General features: G+C 46.7%; 1 protein-coding gene across 5 annotated transcripts in view; it reads left to right on the forward strand.

Annotated features, from left to right (window-relative positions):
• The first annotated feature begins 1,391 nt into the window (after positions 1-1,391).
• LOC102454699 (uncharacterized) overlaps positions 1,392-17,633 on the forward strand; it is a 41,708-nt gene continuing 25,466 nt past the window's right edge. The window contains exons 1-4 of one of the 5 annotated variants that reach the window (XM_014581731.4): positions 1,392-1,832; positions 4,405-4,442; positions 7,117-7,207; positions 7,407-7,485. In XM_014581731.4, the coding sequence (XP_014437217.3) occupies positions 4,433-4,442; positions 7,117-7,207; positions 7,407-7,485 (180 nt within the window). In that variant the 5' untranslated portion in view covers positions 1,392-1,832; positions 4,405-4,432. Of the gene's footprint in view, positions 1,833-1,854; positions 2,479-4,404; positions 4,443-7,116; positions 7,208-7,406; positions 7,486-17,633 lie in introns of those variants that run through there. The other 4 variants (XM_089777247.1, XM_006139445.5, XM_006139446.5 and 1 more) reach the window with 4 other exon arrangements.

Here is a 17,633-nt window from a genome sequence, read left to right on the forward strand (position 1 = left end):
CATTAGAACGTCAGTGTTCTTGTGCAAGAACTCGCGGCCAGTGTAGACAGGCAGCAAATTTCTGTGTAAAAGTGGCCGCTTTTGCACAAAATCTTGCCAATGTAGACACCGCCAGAGAGTATATCTAGTAGCTGTCTCCTTATTTCTGGCCAGGTAATGAATCCTGCATTCTGCACATCAGTTGAGACACAATCATGCTGTTTTCAGCTAATTTTAAACTTCTGTCATGGCCTATCAGACTGTCTTCACACCATTGATGATAACAGCAATCATGGACTCCCTGTCATCGCAACAGGTTCCTTACACAGAGTAGTATTAAGTTAAAATTTCCTAGGAGCATCTAGTAAAGATAAGGTTTGGATTACATGTACTAATGAGCAAGTAGCGGCTAAAAGAAAAATCTCATCAGTTGTATTCTGCAGAGGGCAACTCCATGGGCCTAGGGGATCACAAGAGGACCTTTACTTGACTAGATCAGCTGTTTTGTCCAGCTCTCTTTCTCTCTCTGGCTCTGTGCTTCTCTGAACCTTGAGTGCATAACTCTATATTTTCTTAATTCTTGTGGCTGTCAGTCTTGTATATCTGAGTAAACATTACACGATGAAATCCTTCTCAAAGGCAAATTTCTACAACATAAAAAAGTGTTATTTCAGTCACTAGTAAGAATTTGGAAGCAGCTGGATGTTTTCAACCTTAAAAAAATCTGGCCTGTACTGAACGTTTGGGACACAAGTTCTACCCAAGTGGTGAAATGCACTGGAATGCTGGGTACAGATACAAAATAGCAGTTGCCAAGGGCCACTGGTAGATGAAAAAAAATCAGAGACTGGGGCACCAATCCAAGAAATGTCAGCCTTGAAATCATATGAGCCTAAGAATAGACTTTTGTTTAAAAAAGTGGGACAGGACTGGATGAATACTAGGAATAAAAATTAGTAGGATGACCAAAAAAAATCACAAGAAGAACACAGGGACTGTTACTAGGGAAACTGGTGTGCTGAAGCTACTGTCAATATTTTCGCTCGTTATTAACGTGTCAGCTAACCTGTTCATTTTTTAAAAATTGTCTCCTTTGGTATATATGGTTGTGACAATTTTCTTCCACTATTTGATCTGAGGAAGTGGGTCTGGCCCACGAAAGCTCATCACCTAATAAACCATCTTGTTAGTCTTTAAAGTGCTACATCGTCCTGTATTTTGCTTGAGATACACCGGACTAACAGGGCTACATTTCTATCACTCAGCTAATAGAGACATTCACCCTTCACAGGGGAGCCTCACTTAAAGGAGTGACAAGTCCAGGGCCGATGACACAAGCAGCAGCTCAGGCACGTGGGTGCAGCTTGGCAGTTGCTGCAGCCATTTACTGGTAAGAGGCTCCTAGCAGTAAAAAAAACCAAACAACTGTGGCAAGTGGGGTCCCGGGGCTAAGTCTGTAAAATCCTTCCCTAAATCCAATCTCCTCGGGCAACGCCCTAGCGCCTTGCAGGGACAGCGCCCAGCGTGGGGGCGCCGCGGACACCGCACCCGCTTCGTGCCCCGCGCCGCCCTTCTCCGCCCGCCAGCAGGCCCCGCCCCCAGGCGCGCGCCGGGCACCTCACGGCGGCGGGCTCGGGGCGGGGCCTCCCAGGCAGGCGGCAGCGCGCGCCCTCCCCGCCCACAGAGGGCGGCTCCGTAGGCCGGGCTGGTTGCCCTGGCAACCGACGCGCAGCGGAGGCGTCTCCATCTTGCCCAGTAGCGCCCGGGGCTGCCCAGCCGACGTCTTCCATTCCCCTCCCCCACCAACTCCGCGAGCGCGTGACCCGGCTGCGGGCGTTGCGCGGCGGAGTTAGGTGGGTGCTTCCGCTGTGACGTCAATGGGAGGAAGGGTTCCTAGCAGCGCGCGTGATCCAGGCCCGGCCGGAGCTGCTGCTGCTGGGCGGGGGGGCGCTGGGTCTGGGTGGCCATTGGCCCCGCGGGGCCCTCGCGCGCAAGCGGAATCCGAGGCGGGACCCTTCAGCGCCGCGCGCCATCGACCGGCTCCGGGGGCAGCGCTGGTTTTACGGAACTGCCGTGTCCCCGGCATGCACAGGCAGCCTCCTACAACAGCCTCTTGCTTCACTGCGGGAGGTGGTTGGTTGGTTGGTTGGTTGGTTTTTTTTTTTCCAAGCAGAAAAGGAATCTTACACTTTCCGCTGCATAATGGCTTCGTTTCTGTGCATTAAACCTAGTTTTTTAAAAAGCTGCCTTCATCATTGCATCTGGTTTTTATGAGGTGAGGCACCAGCCTGAGCTAGCAATAAATTGCTCAGGTGGCACCTCTTGGCCAAAGTAAACAAGCTTTAAATTCAGTACAGCTTTCCAATAAGGCCTTCAATTGTTTTGGATTTTCAAATAAATCTGCTGTTGCCTTTCCTTCAGATTCCTTACTAACCTTTATAAGTACATAGCATTGGCTATTGTGCTTCTAAAAATCACACATCAATCATAGAAGTTTAGGTAAGCTGTGCCTTTTTTAAACTCTTGCGTATTCTGAATTGACTCATAAAATTCAGCAGTTTCATGAGGAGTTTTATAAGTCCAGAATGTATGAATTAGATTAACATTTTTGTATAATTTGTTGGTGCCATCTTTAGATGTAAAAGGTATAAAGTGCTAAAGAAAAAAAATTTCCTTTTTCACACAATGGTCACGTCACCAAATGTATCCTTAAATTGAATTTTAGAAACACTTCTTCATACTATCACCCACTGATCTCTTGAAACCAGAGTGCTAAAGTTGTAATTCTATGCATAGCCAATTAGCTAATTGAGTAGGATTGGCAAAATGTTACTCCAAAAGTTTCTTTACTAAAAATAATGTTGCTATTTTCTTGTAGATAAAGCAATTTCATGTTATCATGCTATGAAACAACTATATTGAAATAATTTGGCAAAGGTTTTCTTATATCATGATACAACACTATGGTTGCTTTTTCTTTAATTGAAAATTTTAATGTCTAACCAGGCAGTGTTTCATCCTAAGGATGTTAAATATCTATTAATTTACTAGTTGAGTATTTGATGGAAATTCCATCAGCTACTCAACTAGATGATAGGCACGTCCTTATTCCTCCTTTGAAATGTACAAGAGCCTCAGCAGAGGCTCTTGTGCATTTCAAAGTTGGAACTCCATGTGCAGCCCTGGGCCAGCAGGAAGTCCCTCTCACTCCAGGCTTCATGCAGTGTTTCAAAGCAGCAGTGCCACATGGAGCCTGTACCATGACTCGACTATCCAATAAGCAAATGCGTATTGGATAGTCAACTAGTCCTTAACATTACTGGGAGTCATGGCAGATGTGCATTACAATCTGTGGAATCATTAAAAACAGTAGGAACATAAGAATTGCCAGATCAGCTCCATCTCTTCTGGTATGATGTTTCTAAGGCAGGGGTTCTTAATCAGGGAGGTGTGAAGGGGGTACAGGGGAGGTGTGAGGTACCGCCCAGAAAATTTATCACAATTGCCTTCTTACTGGATAAAATTCTAAAGTTTAGATTTCTTCATAATTAATATTAGGAATTAAAATTATAAACATTAGTTTAACTTCTAGATATCAGCACACTACAATAGCAGTGCAACTCCCAGACCAGGGAGACGGGGAGCAAAGCCTTGGAGCATGCCCGCAGCGGGACAGCCCAAGCGCGCCCGGGCTGTCCCGCTGCGGGCGTGCTCCAAGGCTTTGCTCCCGGACTCCCTGCAGACCAAGGAGACGGGGAGCGGCTTTTCTTGCCCCAGAGGCATCTGGGCATCCCGCCGCTCCCGTCCTCCCGGGGCGAGAAAAGCCCCGTTCGTAACTGCGGATCCGACATAAGTTGGATCCTCATAACTCGGGGACTGCCTGTAACTTTATGATTCTTGCTAAGTTATTGGTCTCTGTTTGATAGTATGACAGTCTAATTACACATAGTTGGGGAAAGTATTTATTTTTATAAGTATTGAATTTTCTATTGCCATTAAAGGTAAGGTTCTGTTGCATGGTTCCTGAATCTGTTTATACTGATGATCATCATTGCACTATAGGAAGGGTTAAAAATGGGAAAAATAAACTGACCACAAGTGGCTAAATATGCATCCAACAAAAGGCATCTGAGTTTTTTTAGTATAATTGCATATTCAGTTTTACACGCTGATTATTTGATCTAAATGCTAGAAGTTGAATATTGTATTAAATTTGACTAAACATGTGCCTATTTTGTCTGACCTTGTCTGAAAGTATGTTTGTACTTTCAAGAACATGCATAAGAACACCTCTATTTTCTTCTTGTTTTGGAATTAGATACTATGTGAGCATTTATTATTCATAAAATAATGTATATAATACGGTATGGTGCTTTTACAAACAGATTAAGGTATGGTCCAAGACTCAAGGTTCTTTGTCTTTAGGTAGGCAAGATGGACAGACAAATGTGGCATGATTTCAGGTAAGGGAGGCTATAAGGAGGAAGCATTCCTTTGGGTTTTATGAAGGAATATGGCAGAGAGTGAGTTATGGAATTTGAGAGGGAGAGAAAAGCATGGGAGAGCTGCCCCCAGGCCTGGAGATTTAGAGTGCCCTGGCCTGCCCTCCTCCCCCGCTGCTACTACTGCTGCAGTGGCTGAAGCCCTGAGCCCTTGAAATCCCTGTTGGAGCCCTGGGCAGTACTGAAGGGTTAGCTCAGGAAGGCTAACCCCACCCCTGACCATTCTGCCCAAGGCCCCACCTCTCCTAGAGGTGCAGGGCTGGGTCCTGCCCTTCACCTTGCCCACAAACCTGGCAATTCTGCTGGCAGCCCTGAATATGTATGAACGAAGAGGGAGGAAGAACTGGAAGGAACAATGATTTGGGGTAGGATAAATAAGGACAAAACGATAGGTATGGTTTGTAATGTATATAGTGCCTTTAAGTAAGGACAAGGAATTTTGAGAGGGTGTATGTGGTCGGTTGTTGGTTTGGGGTTTTTTCCAGGATGAAACAAGAAATAATGAGAGGACTGAAATGGGTTGCAAGTACTTTGGAGAACAGCATTAAAATTCAACATGATCTGGAAGAGCTGGAGAAATGGTCTGAAGGAAATAACATGAAATTAAATTAGAACAAATGAGAGAATCTCAGTTTAGGAAGGAACAATCAATTGCACACACATGATACTGACTACCTAGGAATAATTAGTGCAGAAAAGAATCTGTGGCTCAAACTAAATAAGAGTCAACAGTGTAACCACTTGTTTTAAAAAAGCCAGCAAACATCATTCTGGGATGTATTACCAGGAGATTGTAAACAAGACACAAGAAGTAATTTATCCATCTATTCTGTGCTGTTAAGAGATGGACCATGGAGCTGTCCAGTTCTGCATGTCACATTTCAGGAAAGATGTGGGCAAATTGGAAAAAGTCCAGAGGAGAGCAACAGAAATGATTAAAAGTCTAGAAAATATTACCTATGAGGAAAGATTGGAAAAAATGGGGTTATTTTATCTGGAGAAGAGAAGATTGGGAATGGGGAGGAGGAAAGCTATCCGGTTTCAAGTACATAAGGGCTGTGTCTACACTGGCATGAATTTCCGGAAATGCTTAAAACGGAATACTATTCCGTTTTCAGTTTTTCCGGAAAAGGAGCATCTACATTGGCAGGCTGCTTTTCCGGAAAAGCCCTTTTTCCGGAAAAGCCCCTGTGGCCAATGTAGACGCGCTTTTCCGGAAAAGAGCCCCAATCGCCATTTTCGCGATCGGGGCTTTTTTCCGGAAAAGACTACTGGGCTGTCTACACTGGCCCTTTTCCGGAACAGTGTTCCGGAATAAGGACTTATGCCCGAGCGGGAGCAGAATAGTTTTTCCGGAATAGCGGCTGATTTTGTACAATAGAGCATCTTTGCTTTTCCGGAAATTCAAGGGCCAGTGTAGACAGCTCGCAGCTTATTCCGGAAAAGTGGCTGATTTTCCGGAATAAGTGGCCCAGTGTAGACACAGCCAAGAAGTTAAAAGGAGGAAGGAGAAAAAAAATTTAACTTCTGAGGACAGAACAAGAAACAATCATAGTCTTAACTTACAGCAACAGAAGTTTAGGTTGGATGTTAGGAAAAAATTCAAATTGTCAGGGTAGTTAAACTGGAATAAATTGTCAAGGGAGATTTTGGAGTTACTGTCATTGGGGGATTTTAACAGCAGGTTAAACACACATCTCTCAGGATTGTGTAGATAATAAGTCCTGCCCTGAGTGTAAGGGACTTCTCTAAATGACCTTTTGTGAGCCCTATTATTTCTATGATCCCATGGCAAAAGAGAGCTGAAAATGTCAGTTCATTGGGAAAATACTTTAACTAATAGAAGGTTTGAGAAGGATGGAAAGAAGAGCCCATTGTCACTGGTACCCCTTGTAGGGAGCATGCACCTGTGTGTATGTTAAATATTGACCATATTAGGGGATGTGTTCATCTTTAAACCCTAGTTAATTGTTGAGAAGCAGAATCTTGTAATTCTGTGTGCATTAGAGATGTGAATGGATAACCAGTTAACTGGTAAGTCTCACCCTTAACAGGAGAGGCTTACTGTTCCAATTAACTAGTGGCGGTCAGAGCAGCTCCCCACCTGCTGTGGGTAGAGTGTTGCTCCAGCCCCTGCAGGCCCAGCCTGAGTGCACTGCAGGCAGGGGCACTCTAGTCAGCCAGAGCACACCCTATCCACGGTGAGCCTGGCCTGGGCTTGCTGCAGGCAGCCTGCTCCACCCAGTCGGAACAGCCCCTGTCTGGGGGGGAGGGGCTGGGCGCGGCGCACTGCAGCCCTTCTATGGCCAAACCAGGCTGGAGCATCCACTCCGCCTGCCCCTCTTTAATTGGTTAACCAATTACACAGGATTTTATATCCCTAGTTTGCATTGCTTATAAGTTCTACATAATAGGCATAAATTCTTCAGAAAAAAAGCAGGGCTTGGTCCTTGGATGTTTTCCTTATATAAGGTTTTTCCTGGTATTTGAATTGGAAGTCATCTTATTTTTAGAACTGTTACTACTACACAAAAATAGGAACTGAACCTCCTTTATAAAATGTGCATTACAGTGTGCTGTGCACTATTATCAGTAAATTAAAATGTACATATAGTTCTGAATTAATCTTTTCTAGCAATGGAGAATACAACTTCAAGTATAGAATCTGAATACATCAAGAATCTGCAGCAACAAATCTACTTCCTTGAACTAGAAGCCAATTTTCTATATCCTTTAATATACCTTGCTAAAAAAATGTGATAAATATCCCCAAGAAAAACTTCTCTTGGAAATACGTTAAGATCACACACTTTAAGTAAAACCATTTTAGCTGTTTAGTATTATGATTTTCATTGAAGAAAAAGTTTTCTGCGCTTTATGTAATTCATTTAAAATCATTTTTTGACCTTAATTTTCCATCATCACTCGTGGGCAGACTAAAAAAGCCACTTATATCCAGCCCCGCATTACTTCTGAAACCGAACACTTGCTTCAAAAGCTAAAGGTAATTTTTTCTAGTTATACTACTTCATTTTCATATGAATAACTCTACAGTCTATTATGTTTCTATTAAATATTTAGTTTTTTTGCATTTGGGATTTTTTAATGTATTTTGAAAATAAAGTGAAATATTGTCAACATGAAACATAGTTTCAAGGAATGAATTAAAATAGTTTCATCTACTGTACCTGTTCTAAGTTCTCCTGCCCAGTCTTATGATTTTACCATCACTTAAAAAATCCTTACTCCTGTTATCAAATGAAAAACTCAACAGAATGGCTAATTGAATGATTCAGACTCTCAGGCCAGGTCTACGTTAGACCTGGAAGGTCGGCTTAACGTATGCAACTCCAGCTATGTAAAAAACATAGTGGGAGTTGGTTTATCTTAAGCCGAGCTTGGCGCCATCTTTACAGGGGAAGGCCAATGGGAGCAAACACTCTCATCAGATTCCCTTACTCCTTGCAACTGTGAGAAATACAGGTGCTGGCTGAAGTTGCCCTCAGCATTTGATTTACGGGTCTTATCTAGACCCACAAAATTGAATGCCAGATGATTGATCTCCAGAGCGGAGAGTGAAGTTGTGCCCTCCTTCTACAAAGACATGTGCACATACTTTACTCAGACTACTAATAAGCTTAAAATTAAGCATGTGTATAAAGGCTTGCAGGATTGAGTCCTGACTACAGAAATGCTGTCAATATATATACACACACAAAATACAACACTTTCTTAAATGTTTTAATTATAATAAATGTGTTATTTGCAACAATAACTGAAGAATTTTCATTTTTTTTTTAAGTTGACAATGTTCCTTTTAAAAGCGTGTTGCCTAAACTGGTCATATCTGCTTTATATACAGTCCTGATGGTACAAAGAGAATAAAGCAGAAGTTAGTAACCAAGGGTATGTCTACACTACAAAGTTAATTCGAACTAACAGACGTTAGTTCGAATAAACTTTAATAGGCACTACACTAGCGCTCCGCTAGTTCGAATTTAAATCGAATTAGCGGAGCGCGTAGTTCGAACTAGGAAAACCTCATTTTACGAGGATTAAGCCTAGTTCGAACTAGCTAGTTCGAATTAAGGGGTGTGTAGCCCCTTAATTCGAACTAGTGGGAGGCTACCCCTCCCCAGGTTTCCCTGGTGGCCACTCTGGCCAACACCAGGGAAACTCGTCTGCCCCCCTCCCAGCCCCGGACTCCTTAAAGGGGCACGGGCTGGCTACAGTGCCCGTGCCAGGTGCAAGCCTGCCAGCACCCAGCCAGCAGACCCTGCACCTGGCACGGATCGAGCCACCCATCCGATGCCCCCCAGCTCTCCCCCTCTTCCTGGGACCAGGCTGGCGGCTCCCGGGAGCTTGCCCGGGACCGCAAGAGGCGGGAACCCGCCTGGGCTAGTGCAGACATCGTGGACCTCGTCCACGATCTGCGCACTAGGCACAGAAAAGTGGCCGGCTAGGGCAGGAGAGCTGCCAGCCTGGCCACCCAGGAGCAGGTGTGCAAGAGAATCAAGAGGGTCCACTGAGACCCCCGACCCTGAGCCCTGAGCTTACAATGGCCGTCCTGGGTCAGACCAAAGGTCCATCTAGCCCAGTAGCCTGTCTGCTGACAGTGGCCAACCCTAGGGACCCTGGAGGGGATGGACTGAAGACAGTGACCAAGCCATTTGTCTCGTGCCATCCCTCTCCAGCCTTCCACAAACCTTGGGCAGGGACACCACTCCTACCCCCTGGCTAATACCACTCCATGGACCCAACCTCCATGACTTGATCTCACTTCCCTTTAAACTCTGTTCTAGTTGTAGCCTTCACAGCCTCCTGCAGCAAGGAGTTCCACAGGTTGACTCTTTGCTTTGTGAAGAACAACTTTCTGTTACTAGTTTGAAGCCTGTTACCCATTCCTTTCCTTTGGTGTCCTCTAGTCCTTCTTTATGGGAACTAATGAAGAACTTTTCTGTATGCACCCTCTCCACCCAACTCCTGCTTTTAGAGACCTCTATCCTGTCCCCCCTCTGTCTCCTCTTTTCTAAGCTGAAAAGTCCCAGTCTCTTTAGCCTCTCTTCATATGGGACCTGTTCCCGGGACCTGTTCCCAACCCCTGATCATTGTAGTTGCCCTCCCCTCTCCCAGCCTCTCTCTTCCCCTCTCCCACCTCCTTTTCCCAGTCTCCCCCAGTTTTGTTCAATAAAGACAGATTCCATTTTGGAAGACACGTTATCTTTATTTTGTACATCAAGAAGAGGGGCTAGGGAAGGGTAAGTGGAAGGAGGTGAGGGAGGAATGGGGCACGAGCCCCCGATGGGGAGGACTGGGCTGGCTCTGCGGGCTTCTGGGGGTGGAAGCTCTCCTGCAGCCCCCCAATTGCCCTCTCTCCCCAGATGGCAGCCTGTGGCAAGTGCGCCAGTCTGATGGCCGAGTGGTGTGATGTGCCCAGTGTGGGTAGTCCGGGCAATGCAAGCCAGGACTGCTTTGCAAGCGGGGCACCCCTGAGAACTGTCTGTCCGGGGTGGGGGTCGGGACCCTTTAAGCACAGCCCTCGGCTAGCCTGAGACAGCATCTTCACGCTCTAAGTCCTCCTCTGATGTCCTGCCTGCACTGCTTCCGGCCATCCTTAACCCTAGTTCAGGGTCCACTTAATGTGGACATGCTAGTTCGAATTAGCAAAACGCTAATTCGAACTAGTTTTTTAGTCTGGATCTGTTAGTTCGAATTAGCTTAGTTCGAATTAACTAATTCAAACTAAGTTCGAATTAACGTTGTAGTGTAGACATACCCCAAGAGCTTATCTCTATGGGCAAATTGACTGGCATAGCTATAATGGAGCAATTATTCTGCTATAGTTATGCAAATATAATTTCTTTGTGAGTACACTGTGTTTAGGAGAAAATGTGACTGACTTCTAGAATAATTACTCCACAATAGATTTGTTTTTCAGAATAAAGTGTCCAAATAGGGAGCTGTATAAACATAGCAGAATAAAGAAGGTTTTGGTACAGAAAGGAGTTGTGCAGCCCACCTAAACCCAATAACTAATCTAGGTGAGGGAATATAGTGAGGAAAATGGAACATTTTTCAAAAGCTTCTATGTAAATAAATATGGAGAAAGTAGTTTTCACTTTGGTTATGCCAGGAAAAAGAGGCATTTTGTCTTCTGGGGCTTCACATCTCTGCTAAATCTTTTATGTCCATACATACATTTTTTATGGATAGCCCACCATGACAGAAAAAGGAAATGATCAAGTGGATTAAAGGAGTTGACATTTGATTTATTAGGTGTTGTTGGTTTACATAATGTTTAAGTAATTTTGTATGGCATGCTGGTTTGCTACCATGTTCTTAGTGAATTTGTGGAGGAGTTAACTAAAGTTAATAACAAATTAGTAAAGGAACAGCATATCAGATAGGTTGTTATAAATCAAACGGATTAATTCTTATGAAACAAATTCTGTGTACAATAAAGGGGAAAATGCAGCCATTTTACTGCACCAGGGATATTATGCTTTTTGCTTATGATTTGGAAAATAAAATCACTAGTAGACATAAGCTGCAGAGTTCAGTTTGGAAATACATTGAAGTGGAATATTGCCTCCATGGATCTGCAGTGGGAGCTACTAAGCATTTGCAGATCCATGAGTACTAAGCATGCAGTAATGAGTACTAAGCATTTCTGAAAACTTGACCACCTTTTTAGGAGCCTGATTTTTAGTCTCTCTCTCTCTCTCTCTTTAATGTTAGCCTAAAACCATATTTAAAAAAAGGTAAAATCTTCTGCTGACCACAAATTTACAACCTTATTAAGATTTTTCCACAAATGAGAACCATAAAGATTCGGGAATAGTATCTTTGAAGTTAGCTATACTATGCTTTGCTGTACATCAGCTGTGAGATTTTGGGGGCTGGGAATATCTCTGTTTTTGTATGTTGTGCAGCACCAAGCACATTGGTAATAAATAATAACACAATTATACATGCTGCAAGATATGTCAGTTTTTTTAAAATAGATCATACTAACTCAGAAGTCTTTTACATATGTTTTCCATCACTTTGAGGGTCTTTCCACTTGTGCTTTAGAGCCTAACGTAACTTGAAGCTCCATGTCATAGCCATAAGCAAAAAAGAAAATCTCCCTAAATTCTCCTGTCATATTTCATCTCAGAGTTGACATTTTCTGGTAAATTTGGGAGAAAAATTGGAAAAGGAGGTTGAGTGCGCTTGACATTTTTCTCTGCTGTAGACTATTTGAAAATGTTTCTTACTTTTTTTTTTCATCATAATGCTAAAATGTTCTGGAACTGCTGAGGAAAAGTGCCTTCTTGTATATTTGGGATGCAGGTTTGTGGTGGAGTTATAAAGACATAATAATGGAGGCATCAGTAATACTTCATAGTTAAAGATGCATTGAGACCTCACAAAGCAAGTCAAAACCAGGCAAACATATGATATGATCTGTCACATTTTCCACATCATGATTTTAATTAAATATTTGATAATATTGGCAGAGGAAATATTGTTTTTAAAAATATTTCCTCTTTTAAAGTTTGCTTTGTTATTCTTGCATTTTTTAGGGTTCCTAATTGTTCAACTAGTTCAATAATTGCCATATGCTCCAAACTTCACACCCACATATATTTTGGTAAAACCCTAGACACAGGCCATTTTTAAAACAAATTGCTATTCCTGTAATTCAAAATTAAAACTTTGGACTATGCCAAGATTAGCCAAAGAGACTGATCAGAGCTATGAGTTACTTCCATTTTCTGATTCCGCCAGCCATCTATGCATGCTCCTGGTGAGTAGGGAACCATTTCCACAGTCTTGGAGGCAGACATGGTGGGAAGGAAGACACAGTGAATGGGCCTTCAGTGAGAAGGGGTTTTTGCCAGTTAGTGGGGTGTTGTGATCATGTACACTGCTGGGGGCCTAGAGTGGCTGAATCCCATGTTTCTGTCACTAGATGTTAGCATGTCAAAGGCTCTCCATGACATTGAGCCAAGGTGACACTGCCATCCACAGTCCTTGATGTGCTGATGCCTCATCACAGAGGCACTGGACTTCTTCCTAACTCAAGCCATCCCAAACTCTGGCTCTGATATAGATCATGTCCCTTATGGCCTCCCATTTGAATCCGTTCCTTAGCAGGAGAGTTACAGTCCAAAATTTTCACTTTGAGAAGCTGTAAAAGGCGGAGCCTCCAGCCAAGTTCATGCTCATCTTTTACTGATTTGTCAGTGCTACACCCGCGCTCTGAGCCTTCGTCCCGCGCTTAGACGAGAGTCCTACATCAGCCGCTCGTGATTCAAGGCAGGTAGGGGGGCTCGGGCCCTCCCTCTCTCCGAGCCCTGATCCAGGGCCCAAGACCCTAAAGACTGGGGTCATGGACTCCATCCGGTTGGTGGGGATGCTTCCCACAACACACCAACCCACAGGCTACTCGCTAGCCGTGCCCTGGGTCGCTTCCTACCGTCTCATGTCCTTGCTGGTTGGCTCCTTCCCTCTGCTCGCTGTCCTGGGCAGGGAGGGGATCTGTCCCCTGGCTCCGGGCTGCCTCCGCTTCCAGCTCCTCATCCCCCTTTCTGGGTGTGGCAGTGGCCTTTAAATGCCCTGCTGCGTCTGTGCCGTAGCCGCCAGGGTCCACGTGCCCTCCGGGGCTGAACCTGACCCTGATGTCCAGCCACGCGCCCTGCTGTAGCTCTGCTGTGGCTGCCTCGCATGCCTCACAACAGCGCTGCTGCTGGAGGCTGTCCTGCCCAGCATGCCGGGGATGGCGCCGGATGAGTGCAGGGACCACTGGCACCCCGTCACACTCGCCCCCTCCTAAAGATCCTTTCTCTTCCCCTCAGTCTTCCTCTCCAATCTGCGAAAAAAAAAAATCGACATTACCATGTACTCTGCCAGGCCGATGGAACACCTCAAACTGGTATGGCTGTAACGAGAGGTACGATCTCATCACCCTCGAATTGACACTCTTCATTGAGTTTATCCACTTCAGTGGTGCATGGTCAGTTATGAGTTGGATAGGGTTGCCTAGGAGAGAATATCTTAGTGAGTCAATGGCCCACTTGGCCGCAAGCTCTTCCTTCTCAATTGTCGCATAGTTCTGTTCCCGAGGGCACAATTTCCTACTTACATAAAGGATGGGGTGCTCCCCTCCCCTTACCTCTTGGGACAGGACAGCACCCAATCCTACTTCTGACGCATATGTTTGTAAGATGAATGGGCGAGAGAAATCTGGCTGGATAAGCACTGGCAGTTGGGTTAAGTGCTCTTTTGATTTCTGTAACGCTGCCTCTCACTGCAGGTAGCACTGAACCTTGTTCGATTCACTATTTCTGGTCAAATCCATTAGGGGAGAGGCAATTTCCGGGACCCCGGCTACAAACCTTCAGTAATAACCAGCCAGGCTGAGGCATTATCTAACCTGTTTCTTTGTTACGGGGCGGGGGTAATCCCTGAGGGCCTTTCCCTTGTCTACCATGAGTCTCAGGGTCCCTTCTCCCACAGTATAGCCTAAGTACAAGACTTCCTTTTGCCCAAATTTATATTTCCCGGGATTGGCGACTAGCTCAGCCCCTAGCAAGGCTCGCAGGACGGCCTCCAGGTGTTTGAGGTGATCCTCCCATGACTGACTATATATTATTATATCGTCTATGTATGTGGCCGTGTAGTCGTAATGACCTTTTAGGATCTTATCCATGAGCCTTTGGAATGTGACCGCCACCCCATGGAGCCCAAAGAGCATGGTAACAAACTGGAACAACCCCCATGGTGTGGAAAAGGCCGTGTTTTTTTTTGAGGCTGGTGTCAAGGAGATTTGCCAGTACCCCTTCGATAAGTCCAGGGTAGACATGAATTGGGCTCGCCCTAAGCGATCGAGGAGTTCATCTATTTGGGGCATCGGGTAGGCATCGAAACGAGAGATTGCATTTACTCTCCGAAAGTCTATGCAAAATCTCACCGTCCCATCGCACTTGGGTACAAGCACAATTGGGCTCTGCCACTCACTATGGGACTCCTCAATCACCCCTAGTTGTAATATGGCCTGCACCTTCGCCCTTACCGTGTCCCACATCTTTCTAGGGAGGGGCTGCGTGGGGTCCTGTATTTTCTTACCCGATGGCGTCATGATGTGATGACTCGCTTGGGACGTTTGGCCTGGGCAGGTCGAGAATACTGAGGCATACCTCCGTTGCAGTGCTTGCAGGCCCGAGCATTGGTCGGCGCTTAGCTCGGTTCCCACTAGGGCCATTGTTGCTTGTTCCAGGTTTCCTGCCCAGGGCCCAGTTCTGGCTTCGGGGGGGCTTGTCACTATTAATAGTTGTTCCCAGGCGTTCCACCTTTTAATAGATTCACATGGTAAATATGTGTTGCTTTCCGTTTCCCTGTCAGTTGGACCTCATAATCTACCTCCCCTACCTGTACCTCATAATCTACCTCCCCTACCTGTACCTTGTACAGCCCTTGCCACTTGACAAGCAGTTTAGACTCTTTAAATGGAAGCAAGAATAAGCCTTGTTGCCTGGCTTAGAAGGGCGAAGCTCGGTGTCCCGATTATAGTACCGAGCCTGTCTTTCTCATGTCCTCATAAGATTCTCCTTGGTGTATTTGCCCACCGCCCAGAGCCCCTCTCTCAGAGTATATATTGTAGTGATCCAACCTGGCAAGGCCTCTGCTCTTCCTATGTCTCTTTCACCAGTTCTAATACTCCCCGGGGTTGATGCCCATACAACAGTTCAAATGGGGAGAATCCCGTAGATGACTGGGGTACCTCTCTTACGGCAAACAACAGCGCGGGAAGTAGCCTGTCCCATTCCCGGAGGTCATCCTCTGCCAGGCGACGGAGCATTGATTTCAGGGTCCTATTGAATCACTCCACTAAGCCATCTGTCTGGAGGTGGTACACGGACATTTTCAGAGTTTTAATCTGTAATAGCTGGCACAGTTCGGCCATCAATCAAGATGTCACATTCATGCCCTGGTTGGTTAAGATCTCTTTCAGAAGACCTACCCACAAAAATATTTTTATCATTTCTGTCGCAAGGCTCAGGGCAGTTGTGTTCTGAGGAGGCACAGCCTCCGGGTACCAGTCACATAGTCCATGACGACAATGAGTACATACTGGTTCCCCCCCTTTGACCGCTCCAAAGGCCCTATCAAGTCGAGGGCTATTCGCTCAAAGGGGGTGCCCACCACAGGGAGGGGGACCAAGGAGGCTTTAGGTACTGCCCCGACCCAGTACGCTGGCAGGTAGGGCAGGATTTACAGAAGTTCTTAATGTCCTGGTGCACCCCCGGCCAGTAGAACCTCTGTCATACTCATTGTAGCGTTTTCTCATGACCCAAATAGCCAGCCCAGGGGTTGTTATAGGCGAGTTTGAGTAGAGTCCGGTGGTACTGAGCGGGCACGAACAGCTGCCGTAACTCCCCTCCCTCGGGTTTCTCTATAACACGATAAAGTCAGCCAGCATGTACCTCAAATCGTGATCCTCTCGTTTGAAAGGTCTGGTCTGGCTCTCCGTCTGTCACATAGTCCCACGCTCGGTGGAGTGATGGGTCCGCTCTTTGTTCTTCCACGAAATTTTCTCATTATCCCCAGTCCATGCTGGTAGTATCCGGGTCAGGACCACCCTCTTGGTTGAGGAGTGTGGGGGCCGTCCTCGCATCTGTATTCACCGTTTCTGGGGTCTCTCCCTGGCTCTCTGTGGGCTGGTCCTGGTGGACAAGGGTATGGCTCCAGTCACGCCTGAGGATCATGGGGTAGGCCAACTGAGGGGCGACGGCCACTCAACACCGGGTCTCCTCGCCCCCTTCAGCTAGATGCCCCAGACCATAGGATAAAGTGCGAATCTCGCCGTGCACGCACTGCATGCGCACAGGGGGTCCTGCCTCTGGAAAGCCTTTTACTAGGTCCCTGTGTCTATGGGTACGTCTTCCAGCACCACCCTGGCCATAATCTTTAATAGCCCGCTATCCTGTTCCTTGGGGGTCAGCATGAACACCTGCCCGAAAGAACAGTCCAGGAAGGGGCAGTCCCTCTTGAAGTGCCCTTCTTGCCCGCACTCGAAATAAACATTTTTGGTGTCCCCTTTCCCACCACCTTCAGGGGCTCTGTCAGGTCACCAGTGGGGGTGTTGGGTTCTCCCTTTTGAGGGCTCCCGGCCAGATGGGGGCTAGCTGCCACCCGTTACCTCTCATCATGTGGCTCCGTGTTGGCTTCCCGGGCCCCTTCCCCTGGCTCTGGGGCAGGCTCGTCCCTCTGGCAGCAGACAATGCCTCCCTCGCCGTAGATTTTCGATCTTCCGCCCCTTCAGCAGCCATATATTCCTCCATGAGGGTTACAGCCTCAGTTAAGGTGGCTGGCTGGTGGTGGCAGACCCATCGTTGCCCCTCACCTGGCAGAATCTTCACGAATTGCTCTAGGATAATTACTCTGCGACCTGGGCCCCTGTCTTCTGGTTGGGCTCTAGCCACTGCCAACCCGCCTCTCAAAACTTCTAGGCCATGGCCCTCGGGCGGGCCCCCAGCAGATACTTCTCCCTCTGGAACCGCTGTCTGTCTGTCTCTGGCGTAACTCCCAGCTGGTCCAAAATTGCTTCTTTAACTTTAAAGTAATGCTTCGCGTCCCACGCGGAGAGGCTGAGGTATGCTAACTGGGCAGGGCCTGTGAGGTAGGGAGCCAGCAGCGTTGCCCAGTGGTCCTCTGGCCACTTTGCCACCAGCGCCACTCATTCGAATGTCACCAGGTATGTCTCGGGATCATCATTCACCCCCATCTTGGTCAGCCGTATTGGCAGCTGTGCTCCTCCCTCAGTGCCCATCTCGGGTCCTCTACGTAGGGTGGTCGTTGGGCGGCTCTGACTCGTCTGTTGCTGCACCCAGCATTCCTGCTGGGCTTGCTGGTGCTCTATTAGTTCACGCATCAGCAGCCTTTGCTGCTCCTGGTTTTGGGCCATCAGTTGTTGCAGCAGCTGGGCTTGCTGCTGCTGCTGCTGTCTATGGCTCTCAGCCATCCATTCAGGAAGTCTCCATCCTGGTCCCCTTCTCCCGCCCAGCGGGGGTCCCTTAAACACAATAACTACAGTTGCCTGGCTCCTCGCTCGCCTCACTATCCTTCCCTCTCTCTCCTCCTTCCCTCTCCCTTCCCCGCGTGGGC

This window comes from Pelodiscus sinensis, chromosome 3 (genome assembly GCF_052426305.1).
Source record: "Pelodiscus sinensis isolate ZL-2025 chromosome 3, ASM5242630v1, whole genome shotgun sequence".
In the NCBI taxonomy this organism is placed as follows: Eukaryota; Metazoa; Chordata; order Testudines; family Trionychidae; genus Pelodiscus; species Pelodiscus sinensis.